At 42.2% G+C, this 17,385-nt stretch overlaps 1 protein-coding gene across 1 annotated transcript; it reads right to left on the reverse strand.

Annotated features, from left to right (window-relative positions):
* Positions 1-1,879: 1,879 nt before the first annotated feature.
* Positions 1,880-16,957, reverse strand: rwdd1 (RWD domain containing 1). The gene is made up of 7 exons (XM_061775425.1): positions 16,607-16,957; positions 16,313-16,378; positions 15,859-15,989; positions 13,677-13,820; positions 3,345-3,477; positions 2,452-2,514; positions 1,880-1,993 (listed from the first exon to the last, which is right to left on the reverse strand). The coding sequence occupies exons 1-7, from the start codon at positions 16,677-16,679 to the stop codon at positions 1,881-1,883; spliced, it is 723 nt and encodes a 240-aa protein (XP_061631409.1). The 5' UTR covers positions 16,680-16,957; the 3' UTR covers position 1,880.
* Between the last annotated feature and the right edge of the window lie 428 nt (positions 16,958-17,385).

Genomic DNA, 17,385 nt, shown 5'->3' on the forward strand with positions numbered 1-17,385 from the left:
TTACATTTTAAAGAGCATGCTTGCAAGACAGACAGTCTTCTGGTGTCCCACAGAAACCCACAGACTCTCAGCTAAAATAAATGTTAAGACCAATCTTCTTTCAGTGTGGCAGAAACAGAAAACAGTTTTATAATTGACTGTTTTTGTGAAATATTGTAATATATATGAATAAGAACAGCGTACAATGTATGAGTGGTTAAAGTGTTCATTTTGATAGGGGGGAAAAAACATTTAATGATAAAACAATGTGGGGTTTTTAAAGACTAGAGATACATCATCAAATGGTGATGGCAGTAATGTAGTAGCCTCCTGGGTTTGTCTCCTACATGTATGAAGGGGAAAGGTTTTGCAATATGAACGGGATTATTTCTAATCATTTCTTAAAAGAAATGGTATTGACTTGAAATATGCATTTTTCGGGGGAAATTTATTTTGAAATGCCACATCAGAATTGGATGGGACCTCTTTTGTTGGAGACCTGGGTTGGTCTTGTGTCACCCAGAACTGGACTGGTGTTGCGATACCTAATAGATTTTTTTAATCAGTGGTAGCGACGGTGAAATATACAAAGTTGAGGGGACTTTTATTTTGAAATACATTATCAGATCTTTATCAAACCTTTTAGTGGAGTACTTGGTGGTCTAATGTCCAACAGATCTGGACTGGTCTTGCGATATCAATGGCATTATTTATTTTTTTATTTCTGAAAAAATATGTACTTGCAGTCATGTATGCAGATATCAAACACACACACATTTTGAATGGGGCCTGGTTGAGGGGTTTCTATTGCTGGCAAATTGAAGCGCTTCCCGAATCGGTCACGTGGTACAGACGGGCAGCTAATCTTCGTACGTCATCACTTCAGGCTCCTCCCCTAAATGAAGCAAGCCTCGATCCGCGCTTTGCGGAAATGCCCCTTCCACTACCCGCCACACGCCTCCAAGACTCGCCACATCTCCTAACATCAATAGTATCGAGCATAGGCTGTAAATAGTTTTGTAGGCCTAAATGTGATTTCCTAGTTTGAAATTTAAAAAAAAAGAAAAAAGGAAAACATTTTTCAGGTCATGGGGTGTTGTATATAGAATTTTGAGGAAACAAATGCATTTCATTTTGGAATAAAACTAACAACAAAATGGAGAAAACGCGATGTACTGTGAATACTTTCTTGATGCACTGTATAAACAGATTATCAGTATGGGTGTACTTAATTCCCAAATTGAAATACTGTGCAGGTAAAATACTATAAGTATAAAAGATTAGAGGCTAACCAAAATAAATTGCGACCGCTGATGGGACAAGCGGAAAGTCTATATAAATGTCTAAGGATTACAATACATTACAGTACTGTATATATATATATATATATCATAACAGTCCCCAGAGCCATGCAAAGATGTACCCTCCATGTGCTGAGCATCATAAGGAAGAAAGAAAAATGGTATGTTGAAACGTTTTGTTTTTTTCCAGAAAAGGAGATTCAACTTGTTATTCATAACATGAAGTTGATCCAGGATGTGATTACAGAAATTCCTCCCAAAATGTTTAATACTTCCGATCAGTGATTATATTGCAGTATAAACAGACAAGAACACTGACCAATATCGGGACTTTTAATGTTGATTCTCACCTTTTATTTGTAAGTATATGTATGACCTATACACTGGCTGTACTTAATATTGTAGTACACCCTTGTGGACACCACCAGAATTTGATAAGTAAGAAAAATGTAAACTGTATGGCTGCATTGACAAAGATTCCCTCTCAAACTGCTGTTAGTGTCTTGGATTTTCATGTGTCTAGTCAAGTGATTGTTTTCCAGACAAGAGTAATGGTGCTGTCAGTCGCCTGCAGTCTTTTTTTTTTTTTGGACCACTGCTTTAGTCTTCATCACTTCCCATCTCTAAAGGGTCAAAGTCGGGGTCGTCATCTTCCAAATCCAAGTCCTCGATGTCCTGGAACAACGATTCATCCACCTCAACATTGTTTCCAACTGAAAGAAGAAAGACACAGCAAGCGTGACCTTCAATAACAATCGGGTAATTTCATGACAATTACAGAGGGTCCTTGGTGCACTACAGAGTTCCTGCTGAATTTATATGTAAACTGGAATGCTGTAATATATCGCTAACCTTTGCTAATGCAGTACTAAAGTCATAATTATAGTAAATATTTGTATGAAATCCACTTCTAGGCCATAACTACAAAACAAGCAAATGTAAAAACAGTAAGTATGGCAGACTGTGACTACATACTATTTTAACCTATATTGGGATAGAAATTTTTTTCACCTGAGGTTACTCTTATTAAATTTGACCTAATTCCAACACCATGTACATACTACGACTCTTACCGACGTAAAGACAATACTACAAATATGAAATCAACTACTTTTATACCCCTTTTCCACAGAATATGAACAAGAACTGTATAATCTCGTGAACACATTACCATCTTCAAGGAACTGAATGTCTGAGGTGTCCAGATTGTGGTCCCTCTCAAACAGCTGTTTGCCTGCGTAAAAACATTTGCCTTAAATTTAAAGCATCAATCTCAATGCACAATGTGTGTCCACTTGGCTGCAAGTTCCAGCAGGTAGTAACATGGTGTTGTGTCATGTTTCTGCCCACTGTCTGTGAATATATGGCTCAATATTAAAAACATAACCATACAGTCGGACAAAAAATGAAAAATCTGTGTTCAGTAGATTTGTGTTTTGTGTAACAACGCTTCTTTGCAATAAATCATACTGTTGGAAAGCCTTTTTAGTACCCATCCCAAAGATGTTTCATTCTATTTTTCTTCAATCTTCCACAACAACCTTCAGCTGAATTTACAAGTGATAGGCAGATGAAGCCTTGTGAAGCTTTGGGTCTTTTTTTTTTTTTTTTTTGCAAAATGTACTGAAAATGCTTCAAATCGTTGGGCTTCATTGTCAACAACAGTTACTCTCCTCGCCTTAGAAGCCCACGTCGTTGAATGGCACTGGTACTGAATGGTTCATTCTTTACAGCAGGTTCGGCTTGAAGTTGGTCCAAGTGCCAAACAGGTGACAGGTGTGGCGAAGCGCCAGTGACTTTTCTGGTCATCTGATAAAAACTAAAAAAAAAAAATAAAAAAAAATCCTTCTGGAAGACTAATAAACTTTGGTATTATTTGCCCATAACTAATTTAGACAACATGAAGTAGAACTTAATACACTTTTAAATGTGTATTAAAATAATCTATCTCAGAAATTACTGGTTGATTATAAACTTCATGAAGCTGGTTATGTACAGCAGGAAGCATGACCAAAAAGCACTTTCTGAATGATGTAAGTTAAAAATGAAGGATGAAGCATTTACCAGTGAGTTTTGCTTTGCCTGATTGCTCCTCTTCCTTCTGTTTTTTCCTCCGTATCTCAGCCACTTCTAGTTCGAACTTGCCTTTCCATGCCAGGAAGTTCTCAATTGTTACCACTGTGCCCTGAAATGCCACCTGTCAAGCACATGTGCAGTACCCTCATCATACTCAAATTAACAGACCTTCTATTGCACATCATCTTCATTCCAAATAGTGCTATACTGTCTGGGGTTTTCCTGCGTAAGAAATATGGAGGTAAGCACTTCTGCCAAATTCTGAGACACCGCCAAATTTTAAAAATGTATTTATACAGTTTTAACCAGATGTTTACATACACTTTATGAAAATACTTTTTTTTTCTCAGTGCCTGACATGAAATCAGGCTAAACTTGTCCTGTTTTACGTCAATTAGGATTACCAAATTATTTTCTTTGCTAAATTTCAGTATAATGACAAGGATTTTTTTAAGGCAATTTCTCATTACTATTCAAAGTCAGAAGTTTTCCTATGGTAAGATTACTATGCATTTAAACAATTTTGGAAACCCCAGATGATGTAATTTCTTTGGATCCTTCTGATAAATTTATTGACAACATTTGAGTTCATTAGAAATATACCTGTGGAAGTATTTGAATAGGCAGACCTGAACCACACTGCTTCTTTGTGTACTTTGTGTAACATTATGGGAAAGGTGGAAAAAAAAAAAAAAAAATCAGCCCAGATAGTTGGAACAGAATTGTGGACATGCACAAGTCTGCTTCATCCTTGGGTGCAATTTCCAAACGCCTGAAGGTGCCACATTCATCTGTTCAAACAATTATACGCAAATATAAACACCATGGGAATGTCCAGCCATCATACCGCTCAAGAAGGAAACATTGTCTGGGTCCCAGCGATGAAAGTGTTTTGGTCCGAAATTTGCATAGAGTATCAACCCAAGAAGAAAAGAAAAGGCCTTGTGTGAAGATGATGACTGCTCCAAAAGAAACATTAAAAAGCCTGATTAGAGTTTGCAAATGCACACAGGGACAAAGACATTCATTTATTAAGATATGTCCTGTGGTCTGACGAAACTAAAACTTAACTGTTTGGCCCTAATGAGCATCATTATGTTTGTAGGAAAAAGAGGGAAACTTGCAAGCCAGGAAAAAATAAAACATCTCAACTTTGAAATGTCTTCCAAATGAACAATGAACCAAAGTTAGTTAAAGTCCCAAACTGGTTACAAAGTGGCTTATGGATTTAAAAAAAGGTCAATGTTTTGGAATGGTCATCACAAAGTCCTGATCTCAAGCCTATTGACAATTTATGGGCAGACCTGAAAAGGCATGTGCTGCGAGGTGGCTTACAAACTTGGCTCAGTTACAGCAGTTCCATCAGGAGGAATGGGCCAAAATTCCTGCCAACTATTGGGAGAAGCATGTGGAAGGACATCCAAAACATTTGACCCAAGTCATACAGTTTAAAGACAATGATACCAAATACAACTGAAATGAATGTAAACTCCTAACTTTGAAGTAATGAAAATTTGTCTAAAAAGAATACTTCTGTCATTATTCTAGAATTTAGCAAATATAAATTATTGACCTAAAGCAGGAAAAGTTTAGCCTGATTTGATGTCAGACAGTGAGAGGAAAAAAAAGCCTGTGTGTCTTTTTATATAGCAATGGTTTCTCAATTGTTGTTACCCTGGGACCTGCATTTTCCCATCGTCACCAATTCCTGACCCACTATTACAGAAGTGAAATGCAATAAAGAACATGAATTGTTCAAAATTAGCTTTTGAAAACATATCTACATATTTTTAAACATAATACATCCTCCCACATTCCAAAAACATGTATGGTAGGTGGAGTGAAGACTCCAAATTGCCCGTAGGTGTGAATGAGAGTGCGAATAGTTGTTTGTTTATATGTGCGCTGCGATTGGCTGGCGACCAGTTCGGGGTGTACCCCACCTCTCGCCCGAAGATAGCTGGGATAGGCTCCAGCATGCCCGCGACCATAGTGAGGATAAGCGGTAAGGAAAATGGATGGACATGCTTACATGTTCAAAGTGCCTTTGAAAGCACCTTATTAAGAAACTGAAAATGAAAACTAAAATTAGCTATCACAATCGCACAAACTACGCCTGCAAAATTGTACTTTTTTTGGCATTGATCTCTTCTTGTTAGGAAAGTCAAAATAATAATATTTTCCAAATAAAAGTCAAGTCCGACATGGGATACATTTTGACTAGTACATTGGACTGGGGGTCTTTAGGATTTTGCGTACATAACAGAATTTATGTCAGTCAGCCGTGCATCATAGTCTACTGTCATGATCTGTGCCCTGAAGTTCCCTTTTTGGAGCTTGGATGGCACTTTGTGCCTCGCCGCTCCCTCCCTCTCCCTCTCTCTCTCTCTCTCTCTCTCTCTATCCAGCAATCAGCACCACCTCGGCCGCGCACCTGTTATCAATCAACACTCAACACTGCCTGCGCACCTGTTTCCAATCAGCACTCACCACTGCCAGCATACAAGCCTGCCAGATCCAGGAATCTAGCGCCAGAGTTTTAACGCTCGTTCGTGGTACACAGGCATTCTCTAATGACTCCTTTTCGTGCATTCAAATTGATTCCTTGGCTACACGCAATTGTATTAATTCTCGTGTCCTCCTCCGTCCCAGTGTTCCTTCCGTGTCTCCCGTTTCGCTACCCGGTCCAGCCACACTGTCAAACTCTTCCACCTGCCCACGCTCCCGCTTCCTGCACCTTCCCTGTTCCAACGGATCACCACCACTCCTCAGATATCCTACCCCCTGAGCTGCTAATTAATAAGCCACTCATCTACTTCCTCCGCCTGCTTTTGGGTCCGGTCCATGGACCCAGCAACCTCAGAAGTGTTAAGGGAAGAACTCACCCACCAAGGCGCCCACACTGCCAGACAGGACCAAGTTCTCCGCGTGATTATAGCATCTTTAAACACCCTCTCCCAACATATCCTCCCAGATGCACTCCAGCAACCCTCACGTGAGTATTCCTTCCGAGCCCGCAGCCTCCGATCAACCCAGCCTCCCGTACAAAGAGCCGTTCCCTACTCTGGTGCATGTGGCAGAGTTCTCTTAAATTTCTCCCTCGTATTCAATCTGAAACCGTTAAGATATCCTACTGACAAATCCAAAGCCGCATTGATCATCAATCTCTTACGTGGAAGAGCTGCTAAACGGGCAACCGCGCTCTGGCATAATTCCTCCCTGATACTTACTTCTTTCGACTTGTCGGCCGAACTTAAAAAGTGTCTTCGACCACCCAGTTCAGGGCAGGGAAGCCACTCGACGCCTCCTTACTCTCACTCAGGGCTCTAGTTCCGTGGGTTCCTATTCCGTTTATTTTAGAATTCTAGCAGGTGAATGTGAGTGGGTTGACGCGGCGTTTTAAGGGGCTTTCAGAGCGGCTCAAGGACTAGCCCTCCTCACTCAAATAATTAATTTTGATAGCTATTAGACTGGACAATCGCTTACGGGAAAGAACACGAGAGGGGTGAGAGCTCGCAGGTTAGCATCCTCCGCGGACACAGTGCACCTAGCTATTCCGCCGCATCCTGAATTACCGACCGCCTTCTCATCACCCCCCACTGTATTGGAAGAGCCCATGCAACTCGGCAAGACCAGATTAGACCATCAGGAACATCAGCGCCACTTCAGCCAACGTTTATATATCTATTGTGGACAACCAGGTCATTTCATTGCCCCATGTTCCGGTCAAACCAAAACACTGGGCTCCCCAGGAACCGAGAGCGCCGTGGTGAGCCAGACCAACATTTCTCCCAGCTCTCCCTCCCGCATGACCGTTTCCTCGTTTATCCTTGGTTCTGATTGCAATACTCCGGTTCCCGCGCTCATAGACTGAATAAACTATCGCTGACGATAGTTTTATTCACAAGAGCTTGGCGTGTCAACTCCGGCTTGCCCTCGAAACCCATCAGGTCCCCAAGAAAGTCACTGCCCTGGACAGGCAACTCATCTCCCCGGTCACTCAACAAACTGCACCGTTTACACTACTCATCTCAGGCAATCACCGGGAAACCATCCAACTGTTTGTTATTCCTTCCCCTGAGACCCCGTATTCAATCTCTCCCGCCCTGAGAAGAAGGCGATGGCAAACTATATCCGTGACTCCTTTGCTTCTGGACTTATCCGGCCCTCTTCTTCCCCCCTGGTGTCTGGATGCTTTTTCGTTTGAAAGATAGATACCACTCTCCGCCCCTGCATCGACCTCCGGGGACACAAGGACATCCATCCATCCATTTTCCAAGCCGCTTATCCTCACAAGGGTCGCGGGAGTGCTGGAGCCAATCCCAGCTGTCATCGGGCAGGAGGCGGGGTACACCCTGAATTGGTTACCAGTCAATCGCAGGGCACATAGAAATAAACAACCATTCGCACCTACGGGCAATTTAAAGTCTTCAATCAACCTACCATGCATGTGACATCACTGTGAAAAATAAATCCCCGCTGCCCCTTATTGACCCTTCATTTGAACCCCTCTGCGACGCCCAGATATTCACTAAATAGGATCTACACAATGCATCCCATCTCATTCGCATTAGAGAGGGGGTCGAATGGAAAACTCCCCCCTTGGACATTTTTAATATCTTGTCATGGCCTTCGGGTTAACCAATGCCCCCACAGTTTTTCAAACCTTCATCAACGACGACCTCTGTGACATGCTGAACCGGTTCGTGTTTGTCTATTTAGATGACATCCTCATTTTCTCCCGCTCCCCAAAGGAACATCACCAACATGTCCGACAAGTCCTCCAACGCCTGCTTGAGAACTGCCTTTTTGTGAAACCGGAAAAGTGTGAATTCCATCTCTCCTCCATACACTTCTTAGGATACATTATTGCCAAAGGACAGTTACAACCAGACCCGGCAAAGATCCAAGCAGTCGTCAACTGGCCCATTCCCTCCTCCCACAAAGAACTGCGTTTCCTAGGCTTCGCCAATTTCTACCGTCGATTAATCCGTGACCGCACCAAAGTGGCCGTTCCTCTCACCAGTCTCACCTCCACTAGCTCCCCATTCCTTTGGACCCCAGCCGCATCCCAAGCATTTGAACACCTTAAGGAGCTATTCACCAGTGCCCCCATCCTAAGAGACCCCGACCCTTCCCGCCAGTTTGTTGTGGAGGTTGATGCCTCTGACACTGGGGCTGGGGCTGTCCTCCCCCAGCGGGACCCCGAATCCCAGAAACTGCATCCTTGTGACTTTTTTTTCCCCGTCGCCTGTCCCCAGCCGAACGGAATTACAACGTGGGAAATCGTGAGCTGGCCATCGTCTGGGCATTGGAAGAATAGAGGCATTGGCTGGAGGGGACCGTTTCTCTTTTCGTTATATGGACCGATAACAAAACAGACATACAAAGGCTAATGTTAAAACGGCTGAGAAAAAGGGCCCATCGAGCTTGTCGGGGGTTCAAACGTTTGGCGGAAACATTCTAGCCAAACGTTCTTTAGTGTAGTGAGCACGGTGAATTACTTTACATTGAGTAAAACGATGTTTGACACAAATAGAGGACTCATGCACCCTATGAAGAACCTCATTCCAAATACTTCCGGAGAGCTCCATTCCAAGGCTAGATTTCCAGGTTATTCTATGGGCCTCCAAAGAGTCTGATTTTAGTTCATGAATGTTTGAATATACAGATGACACAGCACTCTTAAAATATGGCAGAACCTTCATGTCAACATCAGAATCAGGAGGTAAAGCCAGTAAACATGCATATGTCCTTGAAACAAAGCTTCTCACTTGAAGGTATCTAAAGAAATTACCCTTTGGTAAAGAGAATTTACTTGCCAATTGTAGAAAGGAGGCAAACACCCCATCCATGAATAAATCCCTGACACATCTCACTCCCAGTTGAGCCCACATTGAGAAGGCATTATCCATCAAGGATGGGGGAAATTGGTGATTATAAGCTAAGGGGGATTTGGTGGAAAGAGTTTGTAAACCAAAATACAGACGGAACTGCACCCATATTTTCAATGATGTGGCAAGCACGGTATTCCTTATATTTGGAAAAAGAAAAGGAGAGCTGCGAATGTAGTAAAGACAGCAATATTATGGGGCGTGTAGATTTAGGATCAATTGTTAACCACATAGGTGGAGCCTCAAGGTGTCTATACTGGATCCAAAAAAATTTCTTATATTCACCGCCCTATATTAAAACAACATATTGGGTAATGCCATCCCCTACAATTCCCTAGTTTTTTTTTTTTACATGATTGCAGCCTAAGTTTAGGTGTTTTTCTATCCCAAAGTCTAAAATTATGCTATCAAGTTTTCGGAAAAAAAGCAGCGAGAAATAAATAATGGTATGCATTAAAACATACATAAAATGGGGTAAAATGTTCATTTTTATTGCATTGATCCTGGCGGCCACCGATAATTGCAAGAAGGACCACCGATCAAAATCGCCTCCAATTTGAGCCATCAGTGAAATAAAATGTTTCTTGAATAATTTATATGTATCTGTTACATGAACACCTAGATAATCAAAACCTGCCCTGGCTAATTTGAAGGGTATGCACTGGAGGGGGTAGTTTCTGGGAATGCCATTAACAAAAAATAGCTCACTCTTGCTAGGATTCACTCTATAGCCGGAAATTTTACCAAAGGAATCAAGAATAGAAAGTGCTGTTGGAATGGATTGAGATACGTTAGAGGCGAATAAGAGCAGATCATCTGCATAGATAGAAATTTTGCATTCTGCCCCATTTCTAGCAATTCCCATGAAGTTAGGGTGGCAGCGAATGGCAATAGACAAAGGCTCTATGGCTACAGCAAATAAGACAGGGCTGAGTGGGCAGCCCTGTCTCGTGGAATGTTGAAGTAAAAAAACAAAACAAAAAACAACAAAAACAAAAAAAAGTTTGAATTTAAACCATTAGTTCTTACTGTAGCTTGTGGGGAGGAATAAAGTAGTTTGACCCAAGTAATCAATGTCGAACCAAAACCAAATTTCCCTGAAACAAAACAAATACTTCCATTCCACCCTATCAAAAGCCTTCTCAGCATCCAGCGAAATTAGAGCTTCTGTGGAAGTGGGAGAGCTATCGTTATACACTACATTAAACACCCGCCTCAGGTTAAAGAAGGCATGTCTGCCCTGACTAAAACCTGTTTGGTCCATGGAGATGATAGATGGTAGTGCGGTTTGCAAACGCCGTGCAAGTAATTTAGACAGTATTTTAAAATCCGCATTAAGCAAGCTTATCGGTTGGGTATGAGCCGCAAAGTAATGGATCATTGCCTTTTTTTTTATAGCAATGATATACAGGCCTGGGACAGAATTTGTGGAAGAGAGCCACAATCAAAAGATTCTATGAAAACCTCTAGTAACAATGATGCTATTTTTTTCCCAAAAATACTTTGTAAAAATCGGCCGAAAAACCATCTGGTCGCGGACTTTTACCGGATTGTAAAGATGTTACTGACTCCTTAAGTTCCGTAATCGTAATTGGTTTCTCCAGACAAAAGTTAACACACCAATGACCTTGAGGGAGCATTCAAGGATTGGCCACTGACAAATCAACATTACATGACAGAAATAATGGGTGCTAACTTACTGTAATTAAATTACTTTATTGCAATTAAATTACTTTAATAAATACTTTTAATGACATGCTTACTCCAACTTTCTCACTGTTCCAGCTATATGGACGGGCGTTGTCCAGAGTTAGAGTCCATTTGACTTTTTTTTTTTTTTTTGTCTTATGACATGTAAGCCGATCAGCATAAAATCCTAATTATCGGCCGATACCGATAACACCGATCAGATCGGTGTAAAGTCTAATATTATGTAGCCCCGAATGTATGCTTCATAGTCTCCCACAGTAACGAAGGAAAAATATCTGGGTCCTGTTAGTTTGCAGAAATAAATATATGCGATCACGTATACGATTAACAAAGTCTGCCTCCAGAAGCAACGGAGAATATAAACGGCAGGGTACATACACCTTCGGCCTTTTTTATTTATTTTTTATTTAAATATGTCCGTAGACACAGATGCATGGTCAGACAGAACAATGGAATCGTATTTACACCCAGAACACCTCACCAGGGAGGCGCCCAGGACACATCGTAATCAGATCCCCGAGCCACCTCATCTGGCTCCTCTCAATGCAGAGGAGCAGCGGCTCTACTCTGGCCCCTCCCGGATGACCGAGCTACTCACCCTATCTCAAGAGCCTGGACACCCTGCGGAGGAAACTCATTTAGGCCGCTTGTATCCAGCATCTTGTTCTCTCGGTCATGATCCACAGCTCGTGACCAAAGGTGAGGGTAGGAACGTAGCTCGGCCGGGAAATTGAGAGCGTCGCCTTTCGGCTTAGCTCCTTCTTCACCACAACATACCGATACAAAGTCCACATCACCATCACTGACGCTGCACCGATCCGCCTGTTGATCTCCCCTTCCACTCTTCTCTCACTCGTGAACAAGACCCCAAGATACTTTAACTCCTTCACTTGGTGCAGGATCTCATCCCGACCCGGAGAGGGCACTCCACCCTTTTCTGACTGAGGACCATGGTCTCAGATTTGGAGGTGCTGATTTTCATCCCAACTGCTTCACACACTGCGAACCGCTCCAGTGAGAGCTGGAGGTCACAGATTGATGAAGCCAACAGGACCACGTCGTCTGCAAAAAGCAGAGATGCAACACTAAGGCCATCAAACCGGACCCCCTCTATGCCTCGGCTGCGCCTAGAAATTCTGTTCATAAAAGTTATGAACAGAATCAGTGACAAAGGGCAGCCTTGGTGGAGTCCAACCCTCACCGGAAACGAATCCGACTTACTGCCGGCAATGCGAACCAAACTGACATCGGTCGTATAGGGACAGAACAGCCCGTGTCAGTGTGTTTGGTACCCCATATTCCCGAAGTACCCCCCACAGGACCCCCCGAGGGACATGGTCGAACGCCTTCTTTAAGTCCACAAAACACATGTAGACTGGTTGTGTAGACTAGTTGGGCGAACTCCCATGCACCCTCGAGGACTCTCCCAAGGGTGTAGAGCTCGTCCACGGTTTCACGGCCAGGACGAAAACCACACTCCTCATCCTGAATCCGAGATTCAACTTCCCAATGGACCCTCCTCTCCAGCACCCCTGTATAGACCTTACCAGGGAGGCTGAGGCGTGTGATCCCCCTGTAGTTGGAACACACCCTCCGGTCACCCTTCTTAAAAAGGGGAACCACCACCCCAGTCTGCCAATCTAAAAAGGGTGGGTACTCTGAACTGCTGTTTGGTGCATAGGCAGAAACAACAGTCAGGATCCCTCCCCCACCTGAAGGCGGAGGCAGGCTACCCTCTCGTCCACCCGGGTGAACAACAATGTACAGGCACTGAGCCGGGGGGGGGGCAATAAGTATACCCACACCTGCTCGGCGTCTCTCACCGTGAGCAACTCTGAGTGGAAGAGAGTCCAACCCCTCTCAAGAGGACTGGTAACAGAGCCCAAGCTGTGTGTGGAGGAGAGCCCGACAATATCTAGTCGGAACTTCTCAACCTCACACACCAGTTCGGGCTCCTTCCCTGCCAGAGAGGTGGCGTTCAACATCCCTTGAGCCAGCTTCTGTAGCCGGGGACCAGGTCGCCAAGGTCCCTGCCTTCGGTCAGCGCCCAGCTCACAATGCACCCAACCCCTATTGCCCCTCCCACAGTTGGTGAGCCCATGGGAAGAGGAACCCACGTTACCCCTTTCGAGCTGTGCCAGACTCTCGCCTTCGAGTCCCACCAGAGGCTATTCTCAAATGTGTAATTTATTATCAAAAACATCATTCATTCATATCATTTCTACGTCAGAATAAAAAAAATAACTTAATACATGAATTGTTTAATCTTTCTATGGTAAAGAAATCCCCTCACAATACACTCAAAGAGAGGCACTTGGACATCTGCTGCAAAATGGCCAAAGTGCATAAGAACATTTTATAAAATGAAAATAAGAGGCCAAAGTGTCTGGCCTTTGACTGTAAAATGGTTAAGAGAAATGCGTTCCACTAATATTTAACAGGATGGCACACTATTCAACAGCACACCGTTGACTGTACCCACAATGCACTTTTGTTCTATTTATTATTTCATTTCAATACGGTTCCGGTAATTGTATTCAGTATTTTATAAAAATATGATTTAAGAAAAAATATATACATTTGCATGCCTGTGACTGGTCAGAATAGTAACACATCTACCTCAATTTTGTCCAGAAAAAAAAGACCAGTATAAAGTCTACAAGATGATGTCAACTACTGTAGAGAGCAGAGACATTATAAAGTGTCCTACTGATACCTTCTCTGCTTCCTCAGCCTCCCTCTCCTTCCGAAGTTTCTCCTCTTCTTGTCTGTTCTTTATAAGATCCACAATTTCATTGAGTTTTTCCTGCACAGCTGTCACCAGGGTAAAAATCATCACCATTCCCAGATTTTCTTCTGCCTAGAGAGAAAAAGGAAAAAAACAACAACATTGATGACATTAATGGTAGCATACAGGTCTAGAGCTGTAAAGAGTTCATTGAATGACCTTATTGCATGAACAGAACATCATACCAAATACTTCGTCTCCTCTTGACATACAGTGGGTACGGAAAGTATTCAGACCCCGATAAATTTTTCACTCTTTGTTATATTGCAGCCATTTGCTAAAATAAGTTTAAGTTCATTTTCCCCCCTCATTAATGTACACACAGCACTCCATATTCACAGAAATTTGTTTTTTGCAGATTTATTAAAAAAGAAAAACTGAAATATCACACAACCATAAGTAGTCAGAGCCGTTGTTGTGACACTCATATTTAACTCGGGTGCTGTCCATTTCTTCTGATCATCCTTGAGGTGGTTGTACACAGTCATTGGAGTCCAGCTGTGTTTGATTATACCGATTCGACTTGATTAGGAAATCCACACCCCTGTCTATATAAGACCTTACAGCTCACAGTGCATGTCAGAGCAAATGAGAATCATGAGGTCAAAGGACCTGCCTGAAGAGCTCAGAGACAGAATTGTGGCAAGGCACAGATCTGGCCAAGGTTACAAAAACTTTCTGCTGCACTTAAGGTTGCTAAGAGCACAGTGGCCTCCATAATCCTTAAATGGAAGACGTTTGGGACAACCAGAACCCTTCTTAGAGCTGGCTGTCCGGCCAAACTGAACAATCGGGGGAGAAGAGCCTTGGTGAGAGAGGTAAAGAAGAACCCAAAGATCACTGTGCCTGAGCTCCAGAGATGCAATCTGGAGATGGGAGAAAGTTCGAGAAAGTCAACCATCATTGCAGCCCTCCACCAGTCGGGGCTTTATGGCAGAGTGGCCCGACGGAAGCCTCTCCTCAGTACAAGACATGAAAGCCCGCATGGAGTTTGCTTTATTTTAAAAAAATAATAATAATAATAAAATAAAAAACACCTGAAGGACTCCAAGATGGTGAGAAATAAAATTCTCTGGTCTGATGAGACCAAGATATAACTTTTTTGCCTTAATTCTAAGCGGTATGTGTGGAGAAAACCAGGCACTGCTCATCACCTGTCCAATACATTCCCAACAGTGAAGCATGGTGGTGGCAGCATCATGCTGTGGGGGTGTTTTTCTGCTGCAGGGACAGGACGGCTGGTTGCAATCAAAGCAAAGACGAATACGGCCAAGTACAGGGATATCCTGGACAAAAACCTTCTCCGGAGTGCTCAGGACCTCAGACTGGGCCGAAGGTTCACCTTCCAACAAGACAATGACCCTAAGCACACCGCTAAAATAACGAAGGAGTGGCTTCAGAACAACTCCGTGACTGTTCTTGAATGGCCCACCCAGCCCTGACTTAAACCCAAGTGAGCATCTCTGGAGAGACCTGAAAATGGCTGTCCACCAATGTTCACCAGCCAACCTGACTGAACTGGAGAGGATCTGCAAGGAGGAATGGCAGAGGATCCCCAAATCCAGGTGTGGAAAACTTGTTGCATCATTCCCAAAAAGACTCACGGCTGTGTTAGCTCAAAAGGGTGCTTCTACTAAATATTGAGCAAAGGGTCTGAATACTTATAACTGTGTGATATTTCAGTTTTTCTTTTTTAATAAATCTGCAAGCATTTCAACAATTCCGATTTTTTTTTTCTGTCAGTGAGGTGCTGTGTGTACATTAATGAGGAAAAAATCTATTTAAATGATTTTAGCAAATGGCTGCAATTTAACAAAGAGTGAAAAATGTAAGGGTGTCTGAATACTTTCCGTACCCACTGTATGACCCAACTTAAAAAGTACATAAACACACATAAATTTATATAGAGACCTATACGAGTAGACAAGGCCTTACTTTGACTAGCCTTATTGTGCCTTGACAAAAAATAATCTGCATATCTTATTCAACAAGTTTCCCATAACATCCCGGACTGATTCTTAGTCAGGAATGACAGGACGGAGGACATGAACCAAACCAGGAGACAATGTCCATGAATAAATCCCATCCAGTTGTGATGTGAAGTTCAGACCTGTTGCTGCAGCAGCGTGAGGATGTCCTCCATATCACTGTTTTCTAGGTTCTCCTGGGAGTGCACCTCCCACAGTGGTGGCTCATCTGGGTATTTTTCTACATATGTGAACTTTAAAGTTGCTTCTACAGCTGCAAATGAAAAACACATGAAAATATCATCATTATACAATTTTATATTCTAATCTAAAATATTGCCTGTACAGTTGATAAAGGCTCTAAAATGCAACACTTTGACCCTGGAACAATGAATCTTAATTCATACTGAGAAACAGATTAGCTGGAAGTCAATCGTATGATGTCCAGAACTTTGAAGCTTTCACTGTACTATCAAATTTAAGCTAAATTTTATCACAACTAATACTGAATTTAAAGTGTTTTTTTTTTGTGGTCAAAAAGATTTACTGTAATTGTTCAGCAGTGGTACATTGAAGCAATATACACAACATACTCACTTTCACCATTTTCCCCTGCGTCTGACGTGACAGTGATAGTGAAGCTGATAGGGTCCTCTGAAAATACTGCAAACGCATGGAATCAATTAATATGATGAAATCCATCCATTCATCCACTTTCTGTACTACTTCTCCTCATTAGTGAGCTGAGTCGAGCCCAGCTGAGTGGGTATATATATATATATTAGACAGTGCACTCTATATCACGGGTAAGGTTAGAGATCACCTAGTGGTGGTAGCTACATGTCGTGTTAGCTGTTCGTTACTCGTATGTCAACATTAATTAATTCACACCTGTAAAGGAGTCTGGATATATAGACTCAATTGCTTCTAGTTCATTTCTTTGCTCTTCGGCGTAGTCTGTCATTTTCGTGTTGCTGCAGTTTATCTAGCAGTTAGCAAAAGCATCGCCCTGGTGTTCCAGACAGCTACCATCACACTACGCTGCATGCGTGCTACGGCAGTTCGATGACGATCGATTATTCTTATTTTCCCCTGCTATTAATCATTTTTACAATGACCAAACATTAGACAGTCCTCTATCATGAATTGATCTGCAGGTTATAACTGTATACATTTCTACTTTATTCAATCATCCTTCTCCGCTATTTTCTGCGTTATAGTCACAGAATCACTTTTCTGTTATCTATTAGTTTTGTCTGTGAGTCTTCTTCTTCTTCTTCTTCTTCTTCTTCTTCTTCTTCTTCTTCTTCTTCTTCTTCTTCTTCTTCTTCTTCGTCTTCTTCTTCTTCTTCTTCTTCTTCTTCTTCTTCTTCTTCTTCTTTGTTTTATTTGGAAACCCAAAACAAACAATTTCAATCGCCAAAGGGGTGAAATACAAACAGGCAAAAAGTCAACAGTCTCATTGCAGAGAAACATAAAGCTCATATGTTCATACACATTCCTGGAGTGTCTAATGGATCTAATATATTGCTTGACTTCATTTTCAAAAATGCAAAATAGTGGTTTTTGATTAGTCTATCAACACTTGTGACTATGCCATTCCGCCAATGCTATTAATAAGATTAATATATTTTTTAATTTACAGATGGATGGCTCATGAAGTCAAACAT

The sequence above is a fragment of the Phyllopteryx taeniolatus genome, chromosome 6 (assembly GCF_024500385.1).
Source record: "Phyllopteryx taeniolatus isolate TA_2022b chromosome 6, UOR_Ptae_1.2, whole genome shotgun sequence".
Lineage (NCBI taxonomy): Eukaryota > Metazoa > Chordata > Actinopteri > Syngnathiformes > Syngnathidae > Phyllopteryx > Phyllopteryx taeniolatus.

Bases quoted from the DNA above. Each gene is read 5' to 3' on its own strand.
- rwdd1 (XM_061775425.1), bottom strand. From the start codon at position 16,679: ATGACAGACTACGCCGAAGAGCAAAGAAATGAACTAGAAGCAATTGAG. The intron at 16,379-16,606 runs GTGTGAATTAAT...ATGCGTTTGCAG, and splicing joins ATATCCAGACTCCTTTACAG to TATTTTCAGAGGACCCTATC. The intron at 2,515-3,344 runs GTAAATGCTTCA...GTTTTTACGCAG, and splicing joins AGGCAAAGCAAAACTCACTG to GCAAACAGCTGTTTGAGAGG.